General features: G+C 44.7%; 2 protein-coding genes across 3 annotated transcripts in view; both read right to left on the bottom strand.

Annotated features, from left to right (window-relative positions):
• The window catches only part of CD101 (CD101 molecule), a 41,898-nt gene extending 41,473 nt beyond the window's left edge, over positions 1–425 (bottom strand). Inside the window, exon 1 of one of the 2 annotated variants that reach the window (XM_058538899.1) lies at positions 275–425. The gene's annotated coding sequence lies outside the window, so the exon portion shown is untranslated. The remainder of the gene's footprint in view (positions 1–274) is intronic. The other variant, XM_058538900.1, reaches the window with a different exon arrangement.
• Positions 426–469: 44 nt separating this feature from the next.
• Positions 470–22,638, bottom strand: part of PTGFRN (prostaglandin F2 receptor inhibitor) — a 68,481-nt gene continuing 46,312 nt past the window's right edge. Inside the window, exons 5-9 of the mRNA XM_058538901.1 lie at positions 19,722–20,147; positions 17,322–17,741; positions 10,065–10,172; positions 5,506–5,811; positions 470–3,987 (exon numbers count right to left, since the gene is read on the bottom strand). Coding sequence (XP_058394884.1) covers positions 3,821–3,987; positions 5,506–5,811; positions 10,065–10,172; positions 17,322–17,741; positions 19,722–20,147 — 1,427 coding nt within the window. The 3' untranslated portion in view covers positions 470–3,820. The remainder of the gene's footprint in view (positions 3,988–5,505; positions 5,812–10,064; positions 10,173–17,321; positions 17,742–19,721; positions 20,148–22,638) is intronic.

The following is a 22,638-nucleotide window of genomic DNA, read 5'->3' as shown; positions in this document are numbered from 1 at the left end:
CTGTCCAGGCCCCTGAACCCAGCGGCCTGGGGAAGAGCACTGTTTTTATTACAGGGGCTAGCACCTTCTGGACTGTTTGGCTCCAGACTGGGTCATGAGTCAGAAAAGCCGTTCTGTTCCAGTCACAATATGGTCACAGAACTCTGGTGTTTGTTTCCTCATCCGCAGAGAGGAACAACATCTAACTTCTCTCTTTCCTGACAGGAGACCTGTAAGGTCATGAGAATTCACCGAAAGACCAAGAGACTTTCAGCAACAGGATCCTAGCCCTCACCTTTCTGCTTGGTGGGAATCTCAGTATTGATCCTGTTAAATCCATTTCTTCTTTTATCTGTAGTCAAAGTCTACAATGCTTACACAGGATTCAAAGAGATCAGAAGGTGCTAAAGTTGCAAGTGGAATTCAGCCACAATTCCTCATGCAGAGGAGATGAAAGACAGAGGCCAATACCAAGTTCTTCACACAACTACAATTTAAATTAAACTTCCTTTAATGAAATAAAAAACAAATGGTGCATTGCATAATATTTGTGGTCACAGTATAAAACAATACAATTAGTTCATATAACATTGGATATGGACAAAAATACACAAGACCCTTTCTTTGTCTACGTAAAATTCGGCAGATCCTTATGTGCCACGCTAAAAAAGAAAGAAAGTCAACTTTTTTCTCCTAGTGATCTGCACACAATATTTATCACTGAGAATTTGGTCAAACAGCGGAGGAGAACTTACCCAAATCCCAGTTCCCTTCTTCCTCTGTTGTCATCGGTGAAGCTAAAAAAAATGTTTTCTGAAAGTAGCGAGTTGTGTAGTATTGCTTATTATTCCTGCCAAAAAGGCTCAGTCTTTGGCTCACAGACGTCAGTGACAAAATCATGGCTGCAGGCAGTCTGCAAAGCAAGAAGCAAGAGCCTCCGGGGGAAAAAGACAAGGGTCTGGGCAGGAGGGGCCTCCTTTACCAGGTTAGGGAAAGCCAGGTGGACTGGAGGGGGAAACACACCAATAAATACATTTCTAAATTAGAATTTAAATCCAGTTGGTGAGTCAGAGTTCCACCGTCCCATGAAAAATCTGAAAAGTTGTTAAAAAGTCAGAGTTTGCATTTTTTATTTTTTTTTAAAAAGTGAAAAGTGTATGTAAACATTATAAAGTAAACAATTTAAAGTAATTTCGAGGCTTCTATCTGAACATAGCTTAGGCTCTTTCTGGGGGTATTTTTATGATTAGAAGAAAACCCAAACTTTTTATCAAGTTTCTTTTTGTTAAGAAGTGCAATTTCATCCGTGTGAATCGTGGCTAGGTCCTTCTTCCATTCACACCAGTGCTTCTGGCAGGAACCTCTTCTGGAAAAGCACTTTGTGGGGAGCCCTGTTTGGTACAACAAGAGTGTACCTCACACTTGTAGAAGGACACACATTCCACGCGAGTTTACGTCTCTGGAAGGAACGAGGCCTTGGTACAACACCCTGGGGTTTCTCCCCCCTTGTACCAGCCCCCAGACGACTTGCAGTTCGGCCAGCCCAACGGACAGAGGTGGGGCTGGGGTCAACGCCTTAACATCTCCAGCCCTGAACTGCAACAGCAGTTTGAAAGGAAAAGGTACAGTGTGTGAACACGTCACCTTTTACCACTACTGAGAGTCTGGTGTCACCCATCCATGGTTTTACATACATCTGGGGCCACCTGGTCACGTCCAAAGCTGAGTACCCTTTCCTCCCACCAGGAGGGGCCTGTGCTGCAAGAGTCCTGAGTCTTCTTTTAGTAAGTGTGACACTGTGAGGGCTCAGAGGGCACTGGCTGCCACTGACACAGCACCTGTTCATGTGTCCTCTCTCTCATTCCCCTTTGTACAATCACCTGTGACCCACCACCTGTGAAACAGCACAGTGAGGAAATGACATGTAGAAAATACCCAAATCTAGTGCTATCAAGACCTCCTTCTCTTCCTCCAGTCACTCATGCTCTGGGGGGGTATCCCGCTGCCCGTCTTCCCGCCATGACACCAGGCCTGGGATTCATCTGTGCTGCTACCATTAGTGCAGAATCAAGAGTTTCTATCACATGAGTAGTCCCCTCGGTGAGCAGAACAAAAAGGGAAAACTTGGTGGAAATCTGCCTCCTGGGGGCGACTCAGGGATAAATGCAGAATGAATCGTGGGCAGCAGAGCGAGGGAAGCGGAGGGGAGGATGGTGAGCTGGGAGGAGTACAGCTTGTCCGGCCCATTGTGACAAAGAGCCACACATGAATGGCCATCATTTTGTATTACTTTATTGCTCAAAACAAACGAATCTTGTTTCCCCTTTGGAAGACAGAGCAGTGTTAGATCCTTCAGAGCCAGGATAAAAGCACAGAGGATTGCAATGTAGGGCACGAGTCACCAGCGAGCCTCAGCAAACCCCACTGTGGTGCTTCCAAAAGGCCAGTGCTGTACAGGGGGCGAGACACTTCTGGGAGTGACACATCTGTGTTGGCCCACTGTCCTACTCCTGGTATGGGCTATCGGGCACAACCGACTGCTCTCAGATCTACTTTGTAGGCTGTTCACATGGCAATAAATCACTGGGTTTCCTTCGTGTTCCTAATAGGAAAGCAAACAAGCCACAAAGTATACCCTTTCTCACTCACCCTCTGCAGGGGAGCTTAAAAAGACTTGAAGGACTGCAAGGTCATAGAAAATGCATGGTTCTCCCAGGCAATTTCTGATTCCGTGCAGTCAGTCAGTCTTGCAAGCAGCAAGTCACCTTCATGTTAAGGAGCTCAAGCAGTCCGTGAAGGACGTGGGTTATCTATGGGCCCCCCTGGCAGTCCCTTGGTGGCCAAGGCCATTGTCTCCTGCAAGGGCAGGAGAGGAGAATGGAGGTGGCTTCCTCCGCCTGACACACTCCTGGCACCACTGACCCACCTGGCACAAGCTACAGAACTCTAACTCCCAGGACCCCTCCTCTGCTCTCCCTGGGGCCCTCTGAGGCACAGCGGCCTCAGAACTACCAGAGTAAGTGTCTGTTCCTTTCCTTGTCCCCAACCTCCTGCTCCTTGCAGCCCTTCTCACTGCCCTGGACAGACGTGGCTGTGTATTTTTCTTCATATTCATTCTTAAGGCTAAGGTGGCAAGATAAGGTGCTTGGTGGAGAGCCAAATTCTAGATTCCAGGGCCGCCATTTCAGCACTCGCACATAAAGCAACTACAAAAGAAATGGAAAGGGGGCAGAGAAGCAAGAAACCAAAAAAATGCATTTGGGCTCAATAAGAAGTTACATACTGCAAGTTTAGATTTCAAATGTCGTCTAAACCCCTGAAAATAGGGGTGGGGTAGGGTAGTAAAAGCCACAAATTAGCCTTCGGCAGAGGTCTGTGTTGTCGCTAAGCCGGGGTAGAGGGTCCTGCCTCCAACACAGAAGGCAAGCCGGCTCTCAAGTGGGCGGTTACGTCCTCAACCAAGACAAAGAACTCTGAATGCCACCACCCCTTCCTCACCTCAACCCCTGGAAACAAAAGGTATAAACACACACAAGTCAGAGATCTATAAACCAGTAGGAGAAAAAAATTAGACGAAGGTTAACCATTAAAAAGCCGCAGCTGGGAAAACACACACTCGATTGTTCTATCAGAAAGTGCCGTGGGAGGAAGAGCTGTGTGCTGGTAAACATGTCCGCGCTCGGAACTTGACATGCAGAAAAGAGAGAGCGCCAAATCCCACCTGAGATTAGAGAGGACTGGTTTTTAGTGTAACACACTTCACGTTAAAATATCACTGTCCTCTTCTTGCCCAAATTGCTCCTAGACTGTCCCTCTGTCATTGCTTTTCCCGGGCCCCGGCCTAGTCCATCTCCATGGACATGAGCCGGCGGCGCTCGCGCCTCGTCTCCTGGACCTCCTTCTTACAACACCAGTGGGAGCTGCAGTACCCGATGAGGCAGGACAGGAGCCCGATGACAGTGGACAGGCCGATGCCGATCAGCAGCGGGTACTTGAAGGCATTCAGCACTGGGCGGGAGAGATCAAAGGGAAGCCGGGTTAGTGATGTGAGGGAAGACCATCGCCTCCCCTCCCCAGCACAACAAGGTCTCCCCGAGGGACTGGATCTCATTCGTCCGGTATCCAGCACCCAGCACAGCACTGGAGACGGGAGCGGCTCAGCCATATCTGTCCAAAAAATGAGCAAATGTTTGCCCACCCAGTTCTTGGGGAGGGGGGAAACAGAAAAAAGATTTCATTTGATATCTTTGAATGTCAACTTGCTTTTTAGGGTTTTGGCAGATTGATTTTTAAAAGTCAGTATAAGGGCACAGCCATTCAGCAGCAGATGCATCCTTAAAAAAACCGTGCATAAATCAATTCTATGCGTCAAATAGCTGAAGTGTACTAGGGGAGCTATTTTAAGTAACACTATAGTAAATTATCTAGCAAAGTGAATAATCACTCCCTTACTTGTTTGGTAAATCTGCGTTTTCAAATGGAGTTACTTCAAGCAAGGAATTTCGAAGATGCAAAAACGGTATAAATGGCCAAGTCTCAGGAATGCACCAACAGTGTTTAGATCCCACACCCCTAAGTCCCATGTCCCCTGCCCCCATAGGTACCAACACTCCTTGGGTGGATGCAGGCACTGTGGTAGGTGCCTAATATTTAATATGGCTTAATTTTCACAACAGCCCTATGAGAGACTATTATCCCATTTTACAGGAGAGGAAATGAAGGATCAGAAAGGCTGTCAGCTGTGTAAGAGCTGGGGCTCCAATTCCAGTCTACCTCAACTTGACATAAGAGGGAAACACACTCAAAGGCTCCTGCTACTCCTCGGAGGCACCTGGACTGTAATTCTCTCCATGTAGTCTTTTAAATTAATGTTTACTCTGAAGCTTTTTTGCAGAGAAGACATATTTCTTGTTAACCAAAGAGCAACTGCCCCCACTCTAGATGCTCAGGGAATAGAGGGGTGAAAAGGGGGCCCTCTGACCACACAGTTAGGCTGACCGTGGTGGTCAGTGTGGGCCAGCAAGGCCGGGAGCTCCCCCTTCCATCTTGGCGTTCTGTGAAGAACCCTCTCCGTGCTAGTGACACCAGGAGGAGCCTCCCTTTTCCAAAAAGCAAAACCAATAGGAGGGCAAGAGTGGCAGGGACCTACTTACAGCCTTGCCTGGAGACCTGAACTCGCCCTCCACACTGCTCTCTGTCTCTGCCTTGGCAGAATCCATGCCAACCCTAGGACACAGTAAAGCAGGTTTGTATAGAATTATAGAAGAGACAAAGCATCGAAAATCTTTCCAGTAAGTCTTAAAACTAATTTCCCAATGGTGCCTCCAGCACATGATACCAAAGCTGGGAAACAGCAAGGGCTACTTGCACGCCTTCTGGGTACAGGCCCTGGCCAGGTCTAGAGAGAAAGCAGGTTGTGTTGTGGCACATTCCTCAAATGGTGGAAACGGCATTCTGTCAGCTGCAGCAGAGCACAGAGAGAAGACAGTCCCCCAACGCTGAGAATTATTTGCGTGTCATTCTCACCATCCATCTTCACAGTTATAAAGATGGGTTTGGAGTGGATCTCTGCCTCCCTCTGCCAGGAACCTGTTGGTGACTTCACCCACGGAGTCACGGAACAGTAGTAGTTGCCAAAGTCCTGGTCCTCGGAGCCATGCACCTGCAGCAGGAATTCCAGCACGCTCACGCGCTCCAGGCTGAGGTCGCTCTTCCAGTCTCTCTGGGCCGTGTTCACAATCCCCTTCCGATCCAGGGAAGACAGAAGGACCGGAGCCTTGTCCAGGCCAAAGGAGTGCACCGCAAACCAGGACACATCAAAGGCCATGTCATCTAAGGTTACCAAACCAAAAACCCTGGGGTCAGTGCAAGGGGCAGAAATACCACGTATGGAAAACACACGTCAACTTACTGTGGGCCAGCACTGCTCCACATGCCTCAGGTCTCACTGAATCCTCACAACAACCCTGTGATGAAGGTACTGTCATACTCCCCACCCTACGGTGGGACGGAATACCTTGTTCAAGGTCACATGGCCAGGAGGAAGCAGAGCATGCGGCTTAACCCAGGGAGTCTAGCTCCAGAGTTCATTCTCTTGACCACACCACTGCCACTACCCAGCCTAAAGAGCACAGGAAGAAGTGTCAGACCCCAAAACTGTCTCCTACAGAGAACACGAGACACAACGCTGGCACGTGGTGACATCGCATGCCGTGTCTCCCAAAGAAAGCAGGGTCCTTTGACATTTCAGGCAGAAGAACCCAAGACCAGAAGAACACTAAAGTCGTAAGAAAAAAAATGTACATAAAGTGAATCGTACAAAATTGAGAGTTGTAAACAGTTTAGATTTTACTGTTTGCTGCGGCTTTTTTTCCCCTGCAGAAGTGCTTAAGTTCAAAACAAGAGGAAAAAAATGTCAAGCTGAGAAAACTGAACAGTTCAACAGTCCCAGAGAGTAATGCTTCTGAATCATAAAGTACTCTAAAAAATTAAGGTTCTAACAGCCTCAAATAAATTAATATGGGCATAAGAGAAAGAAGACTTTGGCACAAGTGGTAATTCTCATAGAACGTGAAAATAGAGAGCACATCATAAGCCCTTGACCTCTTCTTTGACTGTAACCAACCGATACCAGCTGTGTCAGGTCTGAGATTCATCCAGCAGGCAAGAAAGGACCAGAAGACCACAAATGCTGTTTTATTTTAAATTCACTTGAAAAGGCTTTCTATATAAATGTTAAATAACACAATTTTTGTTAAACAAAAAGTAACATTTGTTCATTCAGTGGAAATAGACTAATAACCTCAAAAAGCACATTATTAGGCAAGTAAATTCTATTCAGATGCTTACATATTAAAAAAGAATGTAAGCAAAACTAAAAGCAAGAATTTCTACAAAATCATCCAAATGATAATTCCTTTTCAATTCACTTTAAAAACGTTAAGGGCCACCGGCAAATCTCAACTCTACCGACACGACGACAGCTCTCCACTCTGATGCTCAAAATATCTTCTTTTCCTCCCCATCAACCCACTGTGGCACTTGAGCATAAAATTTGATTGTTCCCAGCATGTAGGTCACCTCTCGCCAAGACGAACTCCCTGGGGGCAGAGGGAGTGCCGTAAACGCCCTCACACCCTCACAGGGCCGGGCAGATGGGGGACCAGAGCACACTCATGTATTCAGTGAAAACTCAAGCTCAGTGCTGTTGTCACCTGCAGGTGCTGGGTGGTTACTGAAGGCAAAAAGTCACAACTGTGTCCCTGTTACTTGTACCCAGACTCTAATGCCAGTCCCACTGTGCCTTCTAATGTGGGAGCCAGGCTGCAGGGCCAGGCTACCTGAGCTAGACTCCCAGCACCAGCACCTGTTAGCCATGTGACCTGGGTGAGTCACCTAAGTTCACTGTGACTTAGTTTCCTCATCTGTAAAAGGAAACTACACTAGCACCCATGGCTAAATTAGCTATCTTCATAAAATGCTTAGAACAGCACCCGGAATGCAGTACGTGCTCCATAAAAGTTGGCTGCCATGAACATCCTTATCTCCACAGTTCAACATACATGCTCTCTACAAACAGATGCTGTGAATAGGAAGGGCATTACCGCCTGCAGCAGAGGCTCCTGGTGCCCTGCCCAGACCAGCTGGTGCCCTGAGCCCCCAGCTGCTGCAGGTGTTGGCTGCTAAAGCTCTCACACGTGTACCCTTCACCAGGTGGGGAGTGAGAGTGTTTCCTAAGGGTGTCCATTCAGCCTGTGGACAATGGGAGGATATGAAAGCCCAGTAGCTTACTCAAGGAGGTCATACTCTGTGGTACAACCCACGCTGCAGAGCTCCCATGGGGAATCAGAATTGTTTGAATTCACATCTTTGCCTGGCTTCTTTCCCTGCTCTATCTCGACTCCTTCATGGCTTTCTCCTGAGAGCACCTCCTCAATTAATCACTTGCACACTTGTCTCAGGCTTTGCTTCTAAGGAACCTGACTTAAGACACTGCCTCTGAAGGGCCAGGATGTGCCCTCGGCCCTCCTCTTACCTTGGCACTGGAGTGCCTTGGCACTTGGCCCACTTATGCAACATGTCCTTTCCAAAAGAGAATTCCTTCATAGCCCATAGGATGCAAGAGGAAAAATTAAATTACAACTTGTGTTTAATTATTCACAATCTTCCACCCACAAAGTCCCAGAGCATAAAGTTCTGGAAAATTGTGATCTGCAAGATAACTGCTACCTATAGCTTTTACAATTACACTGGAGGAAAAGATTTTTATATTAAGGGCACAATTGGTGACCCATTAATTTACTGAGAAAGAGGATTTAAACAATTTATTTTTGTATATATCCGTAAAGAAGCTTTACGGGTAAAAAGGGCAACGCATTATTCCAACTTTTGAAAAGGCTTTCTCTCCCCTTTCCCTGGCAAATCCCTTCTACCTTCACCTTTGTCTTCACTTCTGAATCCTACTTCGCATCCTCAATCCTCTGCTCCTCAGGCACGGTCGTGGCAGCTCGTTCAAGACCTAGGTTCCCCACTCCTCACCCCATGAACACAGCTAACCACTCTGTTGGTTTGGATGGGTTTCTTTTCTTTTTCTTACATCTTCCACAAACTGTTCTTTTTCCTACCTCTCAAGTTCAACCATGTTCAGTTCCCTAAGGGAGCCAATTTTGGTATCAATCAACTAGTCCAAGGGTCAGCAAACGATGGCCTGCAGGCCAAACCAGCCCACCACCTGCTTTTGTACATGAAGTTTCACTGGAGCACAGCGTGCCCATTTGTTTACATTGCTCTCTCCGGCTGCTTTCACACCACAGCAGCAGAGGTGAGCAGCTGCTGCAGAGAGCATCTGGCCCACAGAGCCAAAAATACTTCCTACCTGCGACCTTTCCCGAAAATATTTGCCAACCCAAACTAGTAGCCACCTGAACCTTCAACTGGAGGTCCTGTAGGAGCTAGACAGAGGGTGGCGGCCATCCAGGCCTCTGCTCCTCAAACCAGCTCTGTCCTGTCCGCTGCTCATGGTATTCACACTGGTTTCACTACAGGAACCCTCACCTTGCTTATAACCTGCCCTTTAATCTGGAATGAAAACCTGCTCCTAGTTTCCACCCTGGACCACAGGGCTGGTGGTCTCTGCACAGAACTTCGTAAACCCTGTACAATTTGGCCTATTCAAGGTGCAAAAATGGCCTGTGAGAGGCTGTGGCTCTGCTTGTGTTGGGGCAGGCAGTATAAACATGTCCAAGGTCAAAGCATGCAGAGAAGACAAGGGCAGCGCCCAGACAGTGAGTCAGATCCTCACGGGCTCTTTAGGAGAAGATAGAGGAGGGTACAGTCCTGTTCAGCAACAGAGACACCTAACTGCATTTAATGTTCTTTCAAACCGTGAGGGCCTAAGAGCACGAGTGGGACATCAACTGGTCACTAAGGGGGCCAAGTAGAAAACGTGTAAGACTGATGGCCCACAACGCTCAGGCATCTGTTGGCAATGCCAATATTTTCTGCAAAGAAAAGATTTACAAAGATCTCCTAAGAATTTACACTACAATAACACCCCCTGGTCACTTGCTACTCGTTTGCTCTGTACTTCACAGCGTTAATCGTTGAGTTATCATATTATATGGTAATTTCTTTCTTGCCTGTCTCCTTCACCAGGTTGCAAGCTCCATGAGGACAGACTTGGAGTGTTTTGTTCACTCCTCTATTCTCAGCATCTAGAAGAGCACTTGTATACAGAAGGAGCTCAATAAATATCTGAATGAACAAACGAAAGACAAAAAGTGAAGGAGCTGAACCTGCCGCTGGGTTTCAAACCAGCTTGAATCAGCCCCCAAAGCGGCCCCCTGATCACCTTGACCACACAGATTCAAATGTCTGGATGTGTTTCCAAATTGTCTAACAGACAGATGCAGCCATCGACAAGTAGTTATTAAACACCTACTGAGTACCAAATACTAAGCTAGGCAGTTTGGGGATAAACAGACAATCCAATCCCTGACTTCCACATCTGTGTAACATAGTGGGGATGATAGAAGAAACATTTACAAAAAGCAATATGGGGAAGGAGAAAGGATGGAGAGAAGTACCTGGATCCAGTGCTGCTCCTTCAACAGTGACGATACAAAACAATTTGATCAGATCTCCCCGGATGACCGATGGTGTGTCCGAATGCACGGAGGCATTAAATATAGGACCTGGAAGAAAGTCATGCCACCTCATTATTCTCTTTCACATCTTGGTTTAAATTCTATTCTTAGTGCTCTAATGCATCTAAACGTGGCTCCCTTTCCTTGGAACAGGGCTGGAAATTCACAAAATAGAAGGTGCTTTAAGGTTGCTTTTCTTCTATTCAGAGAGATATGTGCTATGGGCACATCCAGATGAGCTTCATCTGAAGATTACACCCCCAACAGAATTCTTCCTAAAGAAGTACATTTGCTTCTGGCTTTTTCTTTACCTCTTCTCTGATGACCACCACAGTCTCATTTGAAGGCCACCCCCACCTCCCACCCTGGCACAGCCTGGGTTGTTTCTGGTTCCACATGGTTCACTTCCAGGCCAGCGTGGCTTGGAGATCAGCAGGATGAGGACCACATCAGGGAGCGCTTTTGGTCTGAGGGAGTGATCAGCCTCATTGTGCTGGGTGCTGTGGACAGGGGCCCTGCTGTGAAGAGGTTGAAATCCAGTCAGGAGATACACATGCCAACAATGACAACATTTCTATAAAGCATGATGACAGCACTGAAGACACAGTTCTAATTTGCCAGGGGAAACTGAGGCAGCATGGATGTTCCTTTAAAAAACTACCTAGACTGGATTTGTCTTGCACACCTTCCTGACAACACTCCCTCGATAACCAGTTTACTTTTATAAAAGACCCCTCTCCTTCTTCCAAAGGCCAGAAGATGTTTCTACCCAAACCATGCTAATTCTTCACAGTACTGTCTACGCACTGCAAGGCAGAGGTACTCCAAGTTTTTGAGTTGTAAGGTAATAAGTATACATATGAGCAACAAAATACAGTATAGCATAAAAGTATAAAGACTGAACACATAAAGAGAATTTAGTGCCAGAATTTAATAATATTTACCATAGAGTTAGCTGGATGCATTTGACCGTAGGCATAATTATTATTGTGCTATTTGACTACTAGGCAGAAATAAGTGACTTATTAAATTTTTTTTAAAAAGTATGCCTCGCATGGAAGGAATCTGTGGCTCCTATCCACTCCTTAGGCAGAGAGAGGAGCTAGGGACTGCATTCTTTTTGGTTTTTTTAACCTCTTTATGGCTCACTTTTAGGTGAAAGGATTACATGGCTTTATGTCAATCTGATCATAAGAGCCCAATATTTACCTTATCCGAATTCCTAATATCTAGGAACAGGCAAACCGAAAGAAGGTTCCAGAATACCAATGCTATGGGATTTCCCTTGGGTTTCCTGGGAAGCAAAGAGAGACGGCCCTGCCACTGATTCTGAAACTCAGAAGCTAAGAATACAGGTGTTACTACCTTTTTAATCAGATTACCAGAAAGGAAAAAGTTTTTTTTAACCTCCAAAAGAAATGACTGCGAGAAAGAGAGTAAAATGTCATGCAAACCAATAAGGCAAAGAGTTGAAAAGGCTGTATTTTCATTTCAACATGAGTAGTAAGGTGAATTCATCAAATTGCTTTCCTAACACCAGTACATGAGTAATCTGAGTTTTGCTGGGAGAAAGTTGAAGTGGGTAGACTATGGAAAGCTAGGAGGTCAGGCAGCCCTGGGCAGGTTCTGCTGAGAGTCCAAACCAGCCTGCGAGTAGCAGGAGGATACTTCCCTCTAGGGGACAGAGAATATAACAGAATGGCAGTCCCAGGACAGGAATGGGATGAAAGCAAAGAGAACAATGAAACTTCACCTGGGGCATCATGTCCTTCATTAACTCAGCTCTTAGCTGCAGTTTCCTCAGGTCCTTTCCACTCTGGACCTGCTCTGCTTATGGCAGTGAGGTGGGAAAGGATTAAGCCAGTTACTCTGAGTTGGCTCCCTCAGCGCTAATGACTGGGGGGACTTCATGCCATATATGACCATCTGTGAGTACAGGTTAGGAGCAACCATGGTGAGCAATGGGGATCCCATTTGTTTTCTCCGACTAGAAATTTCATGGTAAGAAACAGAGCTATACTATGGGGCTTTCTTTAAGTATCCAGGCCCCTTCTAAGAGAGCACAAAATGATAAAACATAAAGAAATCCTTGAAATTCTCATAATGTATTTAGGTTTCTATTTACTTAATTTGAAACAGCAAAGAAAGACTTACCTCATTTGGACAAATTTCACTTTACTTTACTTTATATTTGCAAAGAAAACCCCAAATACCTTCTAGGTCACAAGTTACAGTTTTCATTTCCCCTAGGGGCCACAGCTGTGGGAACAACAGAGCATTTGTGCTATGGCTCACCATGCAGACAAGGACCAGGGAAAAGGCTTCATTGAGAGCTATTCACAGAAGTGGATTTCCTTCTAATGAAATCAACAACTCACTGTTAATGTGGGTCATTATCCCCGGCTTAGAAATATTTTTATTATGGTCCATTTCTGTGGTAATGCTGTTTTTGTGAGGGAATTTGTCTGGTTAACTTCACAGATGACAGACTACTGCACAGAGAATTTAAGTGAATAACCAGAGTCACTAGATGTCCCCCGATTCCTAGTCTGCAGAGAGCACACAGACCACTTAGCTTTTAAATGTAAACATTGATGCAAACCACGTTCCAACTCCAGCCCCTAAAAAAAGGCTGTTAACAGCAGTATTTTTGTGAAAGCAAAAAATTACAGACCATCTGCATGTCCATCAACAGGGTAATGGTTCACCAAGTTCTAGCATGTGTAGTCATTAAAGTTGGCATTTACCTAGAACTTGTAACATGGAAAACGCTTAACTTTTAACATTATAGGGGAGGAAAGCGGGTCATAAAATTGTACATACAGCCTGATCTCCAAGTCATGAAGAAAACACGCAAGGGAAAAATTCTAGGAAGACGAACAACACAAATTAACAGTCTCTGGTAGGATTTTGGGTGATTCTCTTCTCCTTCTTTCTACTTTACTCTATTTTCAAATTCTATCTATTCAGGAGAAAAACATTATTATTATTCTTTTAAAAGGCCAAAACCTTTAAACATCATATTTAAACCATATTTTTCCCCCTGACACTTTAAGTCAGTAAAATTCATGACTCAGTAGGGCCCCTTGGGCAACACAGTCTCAAAGCAAGAGGCAAGTGCCTTGAAACCAGGGGACAGAAAGGTGGACACCAGGAAGGGCCTTTTTGTTATACGTATCTTACAGGGTTCTGCTGCTATTTAGGAAGTTAAGGCTCTTCAGTATCAAGTTAATACTTGGTGGGAGCTATTCATGGCTACAGCATTATGCTGGGTGCTGGATTTGATGGCAGCTTCTCTTAACTAACCTGTAAACTGGCCATGACAGCAACATGGATTAAATAAAATAAAAACCTCATGCAGTCTATTCATCCTGGAAGCTACAGTGATTTTATCTGTTATGCTGAGATGTAAAGAACTGAGAAACAGATTCAATACCCATTCCTTACCAGAAATAATACAAAAGATTTTATGTCTCCCCCTCTTCCTCACAACAGTTTTAAAGAAACTATAACAAAAAACAAATGTAAAACAAGATGGAATCAACTCCTACAGACAGCAAAACAGATACACCAGTAAAGGAGAAAACCCACACAATCATCTGATCTCAATAGACACAGTAAAAGCATTTGACAACACCCAACACCTCTTCATAAAAAAAACATTCAACAAACTAGGAATGAAAGGACACTTCCTCAACTCAATAAAGGGCATCTATGAGAAACCTACAGCTACCACGATACTTAATGGTGAAAGAATGAACGCTCTCCCCCTAAGATCAGACACAAGACAAGGATGTCACTTGTGCCACTTCTATTCAACATCGTACTGGAGGTTCTAGCCAGGGCAATTAGGCAAGAATTAAAACTGTCTTTATTCACGGATGATATGATCTTGTATTTTTAAAATCCTAAGGAATCAACAAAAAAATTGTTAGAACTAATAAATTCAGCAACGCTGCAGGATACAAGATCAATGTACAAAAATCAGTTGTGTTTCTATACACTTGCAATCAACAAACAGAAAGCGAAATTAAGAAAGCAATTCCATTTACAATAGCATCAAGAAGAATAAAATACTTAGGATAAATTTAATGAAAGAAGTTTAAGATGGGCCGGCCCTGTGGCTTGGTGGTTAAGTGCGCGCGCTCCGATGCTGGTGGCCCGGGTTCGGATCCCGGGCGCGCACCGAGGCACCACTTCTCCGTCCATCCTGAGGCCGAGTCCCACATACAGCAACTAAAAGGATGTGCAGCTATGACATACAACTATCTACTGGGGCTTTGGGGAGAAAAAAATAAATAAAATCTTTAAAAAAAAAAAAAAAGAAGTTTAAGATTTGTACACTGAAAACTACAGAACACCATTGATAGAAATTAAAGATGACCCAAATAAATGGAAAGACATCCCATGTTCATGGATTGGAAGATGATATTGTTAAATGGCAATACTCACCAAATTGATCTACAGATTTGACACAATCCCTATCAAAGTCACAGCTGTCTTTTTGTGCAAAAATTAATGGGGCCTAAAATTCAGATGGAAGTGCAAGGGACCCAAGATAGCCAAAACAATCTTGAAAAAGAATAAAGTTGGAAGACTCACACTTCTTGATTTCAAAACTTACTACAAAACTACTGTAACCAAACAATGTGGTCCTGGTACAGGAACAGATATATAGATCAATGGAATAGAACTGCGAGTCCAGAAATAAACCCTTACATTTATGGTTAAATTATTTTTGCCAAGTGTGCCAAGTCAAGTCAGGGAAAGAACAGACTTTTTAATAAACGGTGTTAGGACAGCTGGGTATTCACATGCAAAAGAATAAAATTGAATTTCTTCCTCATACCACACACAAAAATTAACTCAAAATGGATCAAAGCCCTTAATATAAGACCTAAAACTATAAAAATCTTAGAAGAAAACATAGGTATAAATCTTCATAACCTTGAATTAGCAATGGTTTCTTAGATACAACACCAAAAATATAAGAAACTAAAAGAAAAAAATAGATAAATTAAAATTATCAAAATTAAAAACTTGGGTGCTTCAAAGCTCACCAATAAGAAAGGGAAAAGACTACAGAGTAAGAGAAGATATTTTCAAATCATATATCTGTTAAGGGACTTGTTTCCAGACTCTATGGAAAACTCTACTAGTCAACAAGATCCCTCCATATTATAGCATGTATCAGTACTTCATTCCTGTTTATGGCTGAGTAATATTCCATTGTACAGATATACCACATTTTGTTTATCCATTCATCCATTGTTGGACAAATGGGTGAATTTTACAGTATATTAACTGTATCTTAATAAAGCTATTATTAAAAAACAAACAAGCAGGGCCGGCCCCGTGGCTTAGTGGTTAAGTGCGTGCGCTCCGCTACTGGAGGACCGGGGTCAGATCCCGGGCGTGCACCGATGCACCGCTTCTCCGGCCATGCTGAGGCCGCATCCCACATACAGCAACTAGAAGGATGTGCAACTATGACGTACAACTATCTACTGGGGCTTTGGGGAAAAACAAACAAACAAACAAGCAAGCAGATACACAATTAAAAAAAAAAAGAGGCCTGTGCTTTCTCTGCTCTTTCTAAATTTATGGGTTTATATCAATATTTACTCTTTATTAATCTAAAGGTTAAGAGATTAAAAGACGTCAGAAGACTATTTTACTCTACATATAAGAGGTTATAATAATACAGAATAATATTAATAGAAAACAAACTTTATTAGGGTCTAGTTTACCTTTAATATAAATGGTAATAATTTAATTCAACAAATATCTTGCATTCATTATACTGATTCAATTAATATCTGAATTTTCACAGGTGCGCATAAATTTACACATTCAGAAATTTCTAACTGGAACCCAGAGCAGATTTAGTGAAAAACATTCAGTCTTAAACTCACAAATGATGATCCTTCACCTTCATATTCTAAATAAGATTGGGGATCAAAAACTTCTAAATTATCTACCTGCTGAAACACAAACACAGACAGGTTTGTCAGAGGAGCTTAATGAATTACACAGATGAACAAGAAATATTTCTATTTGAGAATATGTATCTATGCCATTAAAAAAGTGGACCTTTCCACCTTATAGCATGAAAACATTTCACTTACCAAAGATAAAATCAATTCAAAATAGACGTAAAAATGCTCGTTTTAATTAACTTTCCCATAGATCAACACCACTAATAACTATTCTTAACAAACCAGCTGACAGACATATTCATCCACACCAGCACAGCTCTGCCAACTTGACTATCTGACAGGAAATCGTCTTCTAGTCCAAAAAGCAAGGTGAGGCATTAAGGATGGGATCCTCAGCCTCTGTATGGAAATACTGCTCAGATAATTTGGCCCAAAAATAGTGCCCATCACATTCAGTCCTAGGGACCTCTACGAGTGAAAGCCACAAGGCTGGATAAGACTGGGGTCTTCGCTCTGATTCTTCCACTTTTGGCAACTCATTTAACCCCTCTGGAGGCTCGGTTCTCTCCTCTCTTTATTTATACTCTGCCATGTTCCCTAAAGGATCTGAAATAGCTGAGTTTCAGTATATTTATTCTTTTAAAAAGGGTCAAAATGATTGATGGTAGAATGTGCCCACAAAAATTTGTACACAAATGCTCACAGCAGCATTATTCATAATGTCAAGAACTGGAAATAGCCAAACAGCCATTAACTGATGAATGGATAAACAAAATGTGGTGTATCCACACAATGGAATATTATTCAGTCATAAAAATGAATGAAGTACTGATACACGCTATAACATGGATGATCCTTGAAAACATTATACTAAAGTGAAAGAAGCCAGACTTGAAGACCACATATTATACTCCATTAATGTGAAATGTCCAGAATAGGCAAGTTTATAGAGACAGAAAGTACACTAGTGGTTGCTGGGGAATAGGAGGTAAGGGGGGTGGGGTGGGAATTGAAGGGTGTCAGCCAAGGGGTGCAGGGTTTCTTTGGGGTGTAATGAAAATGCTCTACAATCGGTTGTGGTGACGGTGGCACAACTCTCTGAATATACTGAAAGCCACTGAATTATACACTTTAAATGGGTAAATTGTATGGCATGTGAATTATTCAACAAAGCTGTTAAAAAAGAAATGAAGCCATTGGATCAAAACTCTAGGGTCTCTTCTAGTTCAATCTGTGATTCAACAGGTACCCTGCTCACCTGAGGTTTGGAAGTCTATCTCAATAGGATTGGAGAGACTAGTTGCTGCTTCTCGCCACAGGCTGCCTCTGACAGGAGACCAGGCTGTCACCATGCAGCGGTATAGCCCTGCATCCGACACCTGAGTCTGGTACATTCGATAGCGAAATTCATCTTCCTGCACTTTCTCTAACACAACACCATCCACCCGTGATGCGTCTGTCCAATTCTCCAGTTTCACCACTGAATCTTGGTCCAGGGAGATGATATACTTGGTTTCATTGGGACTGGAGAGGTCCCCAACAGGCTTCTCAGCGGTGATGAGAACAGAGTAGCGTGGTGACTTGATATTCTTGGAAGACACTTTGCAAGTCATCTCAAATGTATTTCCTGCAGCAAAGAAAGGCTTTGGCTGCCTTGCCTTCACCACAAGCACGGAATCTGGAATGAAGTACCAGAAAGAGGTGATTTCCAACAGGATTAGTTAAAATGGATACGCATCTGAAAGCACAATGTCAAGGAAATAAGAATTTATTTGCAAACTGTCACAAATAGCAATTTATTTGCAAATTGCCACACAATAGCATTTAAGAAAATCCGGAAAGTCAGGGGAAAAATCACCTGTATCTGTAAGCAGGCTGAAAACCACCATGCTGGATACAGCAGGGCAGTCTAAAGCGATTTAATGGGTGTGAGGGAAGAGGGAATTGATGGGTGAGAATTTGGGAAGCTACTCGTGCCCTCAAGGATGTGAGGAAGAGCTCACTCTTAGTGAACTGGCGATGACATGGCTCTAGCTGATGCCATCTGCCTCTCTTCCTCTGAGGTTCCACCGGGTGCAAGGAAGGTACCCTTAGCTTAACCAGCCTGCCTGGAAGAGCAGAGCAAGGGAGAAATGCTTTTCCTGGTAGGGCTGAAGGGCTGATGTTGGAGAAGTAACTAGAGGGAGTGATCGAGAAAGACAGAAGCCGTGGTTAGAGGACAGGTTGTTTGGAACTGAGAGTATGGAGGGCTTTCAGTTATCAGAAGTGAGATGGTCTAGTGTAGGGTGTCAGCATGAGAGTGAATCACCAAAATAGGTCAGAGGACATAATGACGAGAGAGAAGGACAAGGGACTGAGAATGAAAGGTTTATCTACATTAGGGTTCTCGACCTTGGCTGCACATGAGAACCACCTTGGCAGCATTTAAAAATTCCAATGCCTAGACTGCATATAACTTCAGGCCAACTAAGGCAGAATCTCTAGTGAGACTCAAGTATCAGTATTTTTTTACAACTCCTCAGGTGATTTCAACGTGCAGCCAAGGTGTGACCCAGCGTTCTATAGGGATCATGAAGCTGGCAAGACAGGAGGAGTACTGGAGAGAGTGGCTGTGAAACACAAGTTAACATCTTCAAAGAACGAATGAGGAGGACCTAGGAATTGACAGGCGATGGCAATGAGAGAAGGTGGTATGATCTGATGACATGAGATTGGAGCCGGATGTTTTTAGGGAGGAGGGAAAATGTTCTGGAAGCTGCAGTGAGGGACAAGGAGGGCACCTGCTCCACATAGGCTGAGTTATACAACGACTGTGGGAAGAAAACACCACCAGTCAGGAAGGCTCCAGAGGAAAAAGAGTGAGGTTGGTAATGTTTAATGTGAGAAAGAGAAAAGAACATTCAGAGATGAGGTTCAGGAAACAGGAGATTTTGCTGAGTTCTAGAGGGTCCTGTTTGGGGTTTGGGCATATAGGAGGGGTGGTAATGAGTCAACAGTAGCATGCAGAGAGCCATATGGTGCTTTACATCCGGGGCATGAAGGAGGACTAGGAGGCCTGGGCTTCCTGTGGTGACAGACAAGGACAGGGATAAAAAACTTGATGAGTCTGATGTCCCAAGGCACACAGTGCTCTGAGCATTCAGAAGGAGATGTATCCAAGAAACTGTTTCCCTTAAGTTCCTGTCACCTCTCCCTAGAAACAATCTCTCTGAATGGATGACTGGCCCCTTAGGGGCAGGCACAATGGCCCGTAGCTGCCCACTCACTCTGTGGCACCTCAAATGTGTCTGCATCCAGCAGGAACTCATGGACACGGAGACATCCTCAAAGGCCTATGTGAAGTTTGGCCTAAGACCACCCAGGGGAGAAAGTGTCAACAGCTTACCCCATGCACACTGTGAACTCCTACAAGATGACCTTCTACCACCGACCAAGCCCCAGCTCTCACTAGGACTTACCCTTCTGCAGCATCATCATCTTAAAGGGGTTCATGCTGTAGATAAAACCAACAGTCATTTGAGCATGCATTTCTCGGATGTCTAGTGTAAATGAAAACCTGCAGGGTGACTGTGCATCTGAAAACACGCAGTGGGATGACTTAAGCCAAGACACAACACAACAAAACAAAAATGTTAATGAACAAGAATAAGGCACCTACCTTCTGACACCCAAAATATGTTAACAGGTTTGGAGAAGACATCCTTGCTCTTCACCCAGCTGTTGTTACGCTGTTTGGTCCAGGCAGACACAACACAGTAATAACTGCCTCTGTCTTCCTCTGTAGTCCTTTGGATTCGGAAACTGAACGCGTCCGTGTGCTCCTTAGAAAAAATAAAGTCTCCATCCTGGGCCCGTTGCTTGCTCCTCTCTCCGTACTTCAGCGTCCAGTCCCCGTTCATAACTGCAAGAAGCTCGCTGGCCACCACATCATCACTGCGCCGGTTCGTCCTGTAATACCACGAAACCGTAAAACGGACATTCGCCTCCAGGTTCTTCTTGTCCGCTATGTGGCATTCCAGCTCTGTGAGGTCGTCCGAAAACTCGGGGACCTTAGAAGCATTCAGGTACACCTGATAGTGTGGTTCTGAACAAAAAAGAGAGGGGCCGGGATAAAAAAAATCAGACAGAGCAACATACCAAGAGCTAACAAAAGGAATGAGACAAGTACTACTCTTGTCCTGACAACTCAATGCCTATCCTACCCACTGTAGTGACAGAAATGAAAGTATTTGCAAGGGTTTGTTATTGCAAAACTTGTACAACAGTGCTCCCTCTAAGCCCCCCCAAGAAAACCACCCAAGGCCAGAGCCAAATGTCCCCAATCTTGATCCTTCCATATGGTTGGGGTCTGCTGTCAGTTTCCCCAGGAGGTGAGAGTCTTCTGAGAAGGATCTCTTAAGACTTAAAGCTTGGTATCCACACTCCACCAAGATTTTCTCTGGAAGGCCAAGCAGCACCCACAGACTTCCAAAGCCCCCACTGGAGCAGCACTGGGAAACCCTCTCCCAGAGTACATTCTAACACTTGAAGCCAATCAACCCTACCATGGCTCGGGTTCCTGCCATCGTTGGCTGTGCCCCAAATACAAGGCCCTCAGGTCATTATTATCCCCGTGCATTCTCATCCTCCCTTTCTGGTCCTCTGACTTTTTCTGCTGAATCTGTGTTCAGTGGTCAATAAACACAACCATTCTCAAACTTCCCAAATGACATTCTTTTCACTGACGCATGTAACCTCCCATATGGTTCTGACAACCTTGAAGCCAGCTCACTGTGATCCTGGCTCTAGTAAGGCCTGCTCACTTATGACCCCCATTTCCCTGCCAGGTACAAATTCTGACAGGGGGTGGGAGGAATGCCAGTGCTCTCTTAGCGTCCCCACTGCCACTGTCACAGTCCTGTTATTTTTCACTTGTATAAAAACCCCTCCTTCCTCTGAGGTTCATTGCATTGATTGAATCCATTTCTGCAATGCCACACTTCTGCCTTCGTTGGCCTCAAGGCCTTCTTCTACACCTGTCAAGGAACTGGTATTCAGACCCTTTGTCGCCTCCTTTCCTCTACCCTCAGCGCCGCTGTGTGTCACACTAATTACCTGAAGTTCTCCAATTAACACAGTCTCACACCACCATGCTGATCTGTTTGCAGTGGCCCTCTCCTCTTGATTGCCCTGCAAACTTCCACTCACCCTTCAGTGTAAGCTGCTCTGTGTCCCCTTTCTGGGTCCCCAGAGTGTGACACCCTTTCTTCTGTGCTCCCATAAGACAAGTAGGTACTTCTGCATAGCAGTAATCCCACTCTGCTATTATTCCTTGCTTGAAGGTCTCATCCCCAAATACACAGCCTTGTATACATGCAGTAGGCACTCAATAAATGTTTGCTGCCTTAGCGCTAAGGCTTTTAGAAAAGGCTATATTTTTCTTTCGCAGCACTTTGCCTTCTAGGAGACAAATAATTCTACCTAAACAGAACTTTCCACTTGCCAACACTATCTTTATTCACATCACCTCCATCCAACAGTTTAGTTTTATTTAAAATTGCTTTTATTTATGACTCACACAAGACTATAAACTGCTGAGGTCAAGGGACTGTTCTTTTATGATTTACACTTCTAATGAAATGCATAACATCATGACTTCTCCAAGAATGATTCAGTGGCCAGGAAATGGAAAGAACTCAAAATCCTAATTCCCTCAAATGTCATCTTCACAAGCATTTAATTGCAAGCGAGGTGGCCCCTGTGTGGTATAAAGTCAGACCACTGCAGCCCCTCCTGCCCGTGGGGGGAAGCCCTGCCTTGATGTGGACACTGCAGAGAAATACCACAGCCTTCTAGAACATCATCCCACCTCCTCATCTTACAGGTGAGTGTGCTAACGTCGCACAGCCAGGGTTTCCCGTCTCCCGGGCAGAGCGCTGACTCACCACACCGCCTCTCCAGCAACAAGTGACTGCAGAACAAACAGCACCAAGATGTATTTATACTGTCAAGTGCATGAGACAAGGTGGTCCCAAATCGCCCCACATCCAAAGTTTCAGACCTTGTCTCATGTCGGATTTTGACACAGCAACGTAGGTGCATACAAGGACCACCAGGTTCACTTAACGTGGAAGGACAGACCTGAACTGGCTGTGCCTACGTATGGCAAGATCACACTCCTCTCAGGCCCGTCAGGCCCGACCTGCAGCGCCGCAACGCCAAGAGCCCCACCCAGCGGCAGTAGCTGCCGTCACTTACGGAGACCCAACTCCATGTCGAGCACGATGCAAAGACCCTTCACGTGTGTTACCACATAATCCTGAACAACAAACTGCGAGGCAGAAAGAGCAGCGGGGAAGAGCCAGGGGTCTGGAGCCAGACTGTATGTGCATCCTGGCTCTGCCACTCACTTGCTATGTAACCTTGGGCAGATTATCTAACCTCTCTGGTGCCTCCCCCGTAAAAATGGGGATAATAACAGTAACTACCTCCTAATGTGACTGCGAGGATTAAAAGCTAAAATATACATAAAAGTGCTTCGACTGGCGTGTGGTACGTGTGTGTATGTATGTATGTGTACACACACACACTCATAC

Source organism: Diceros bicornis, chromosome 4 (assembly GCF_020826845.1).
Source record: "Diceros bicornis minor isolate mBicDic1 chromosome 4, mDicBic1.mat.cur, whole genome shotgun sequence".
Classification (NCBI taxonomy): domain Eukaryota; kingdom Metazoa; phylum Chordata; class Mammalia; order Perissodactyla; family Rhinocerotidae; genus Diceros; species Diceros bicornis.
The sequence above is the reverse complement of the archived record's forward strand: the minus strand, read 5'-3'. Positions and strand labels throughout refer to the sequence as shown.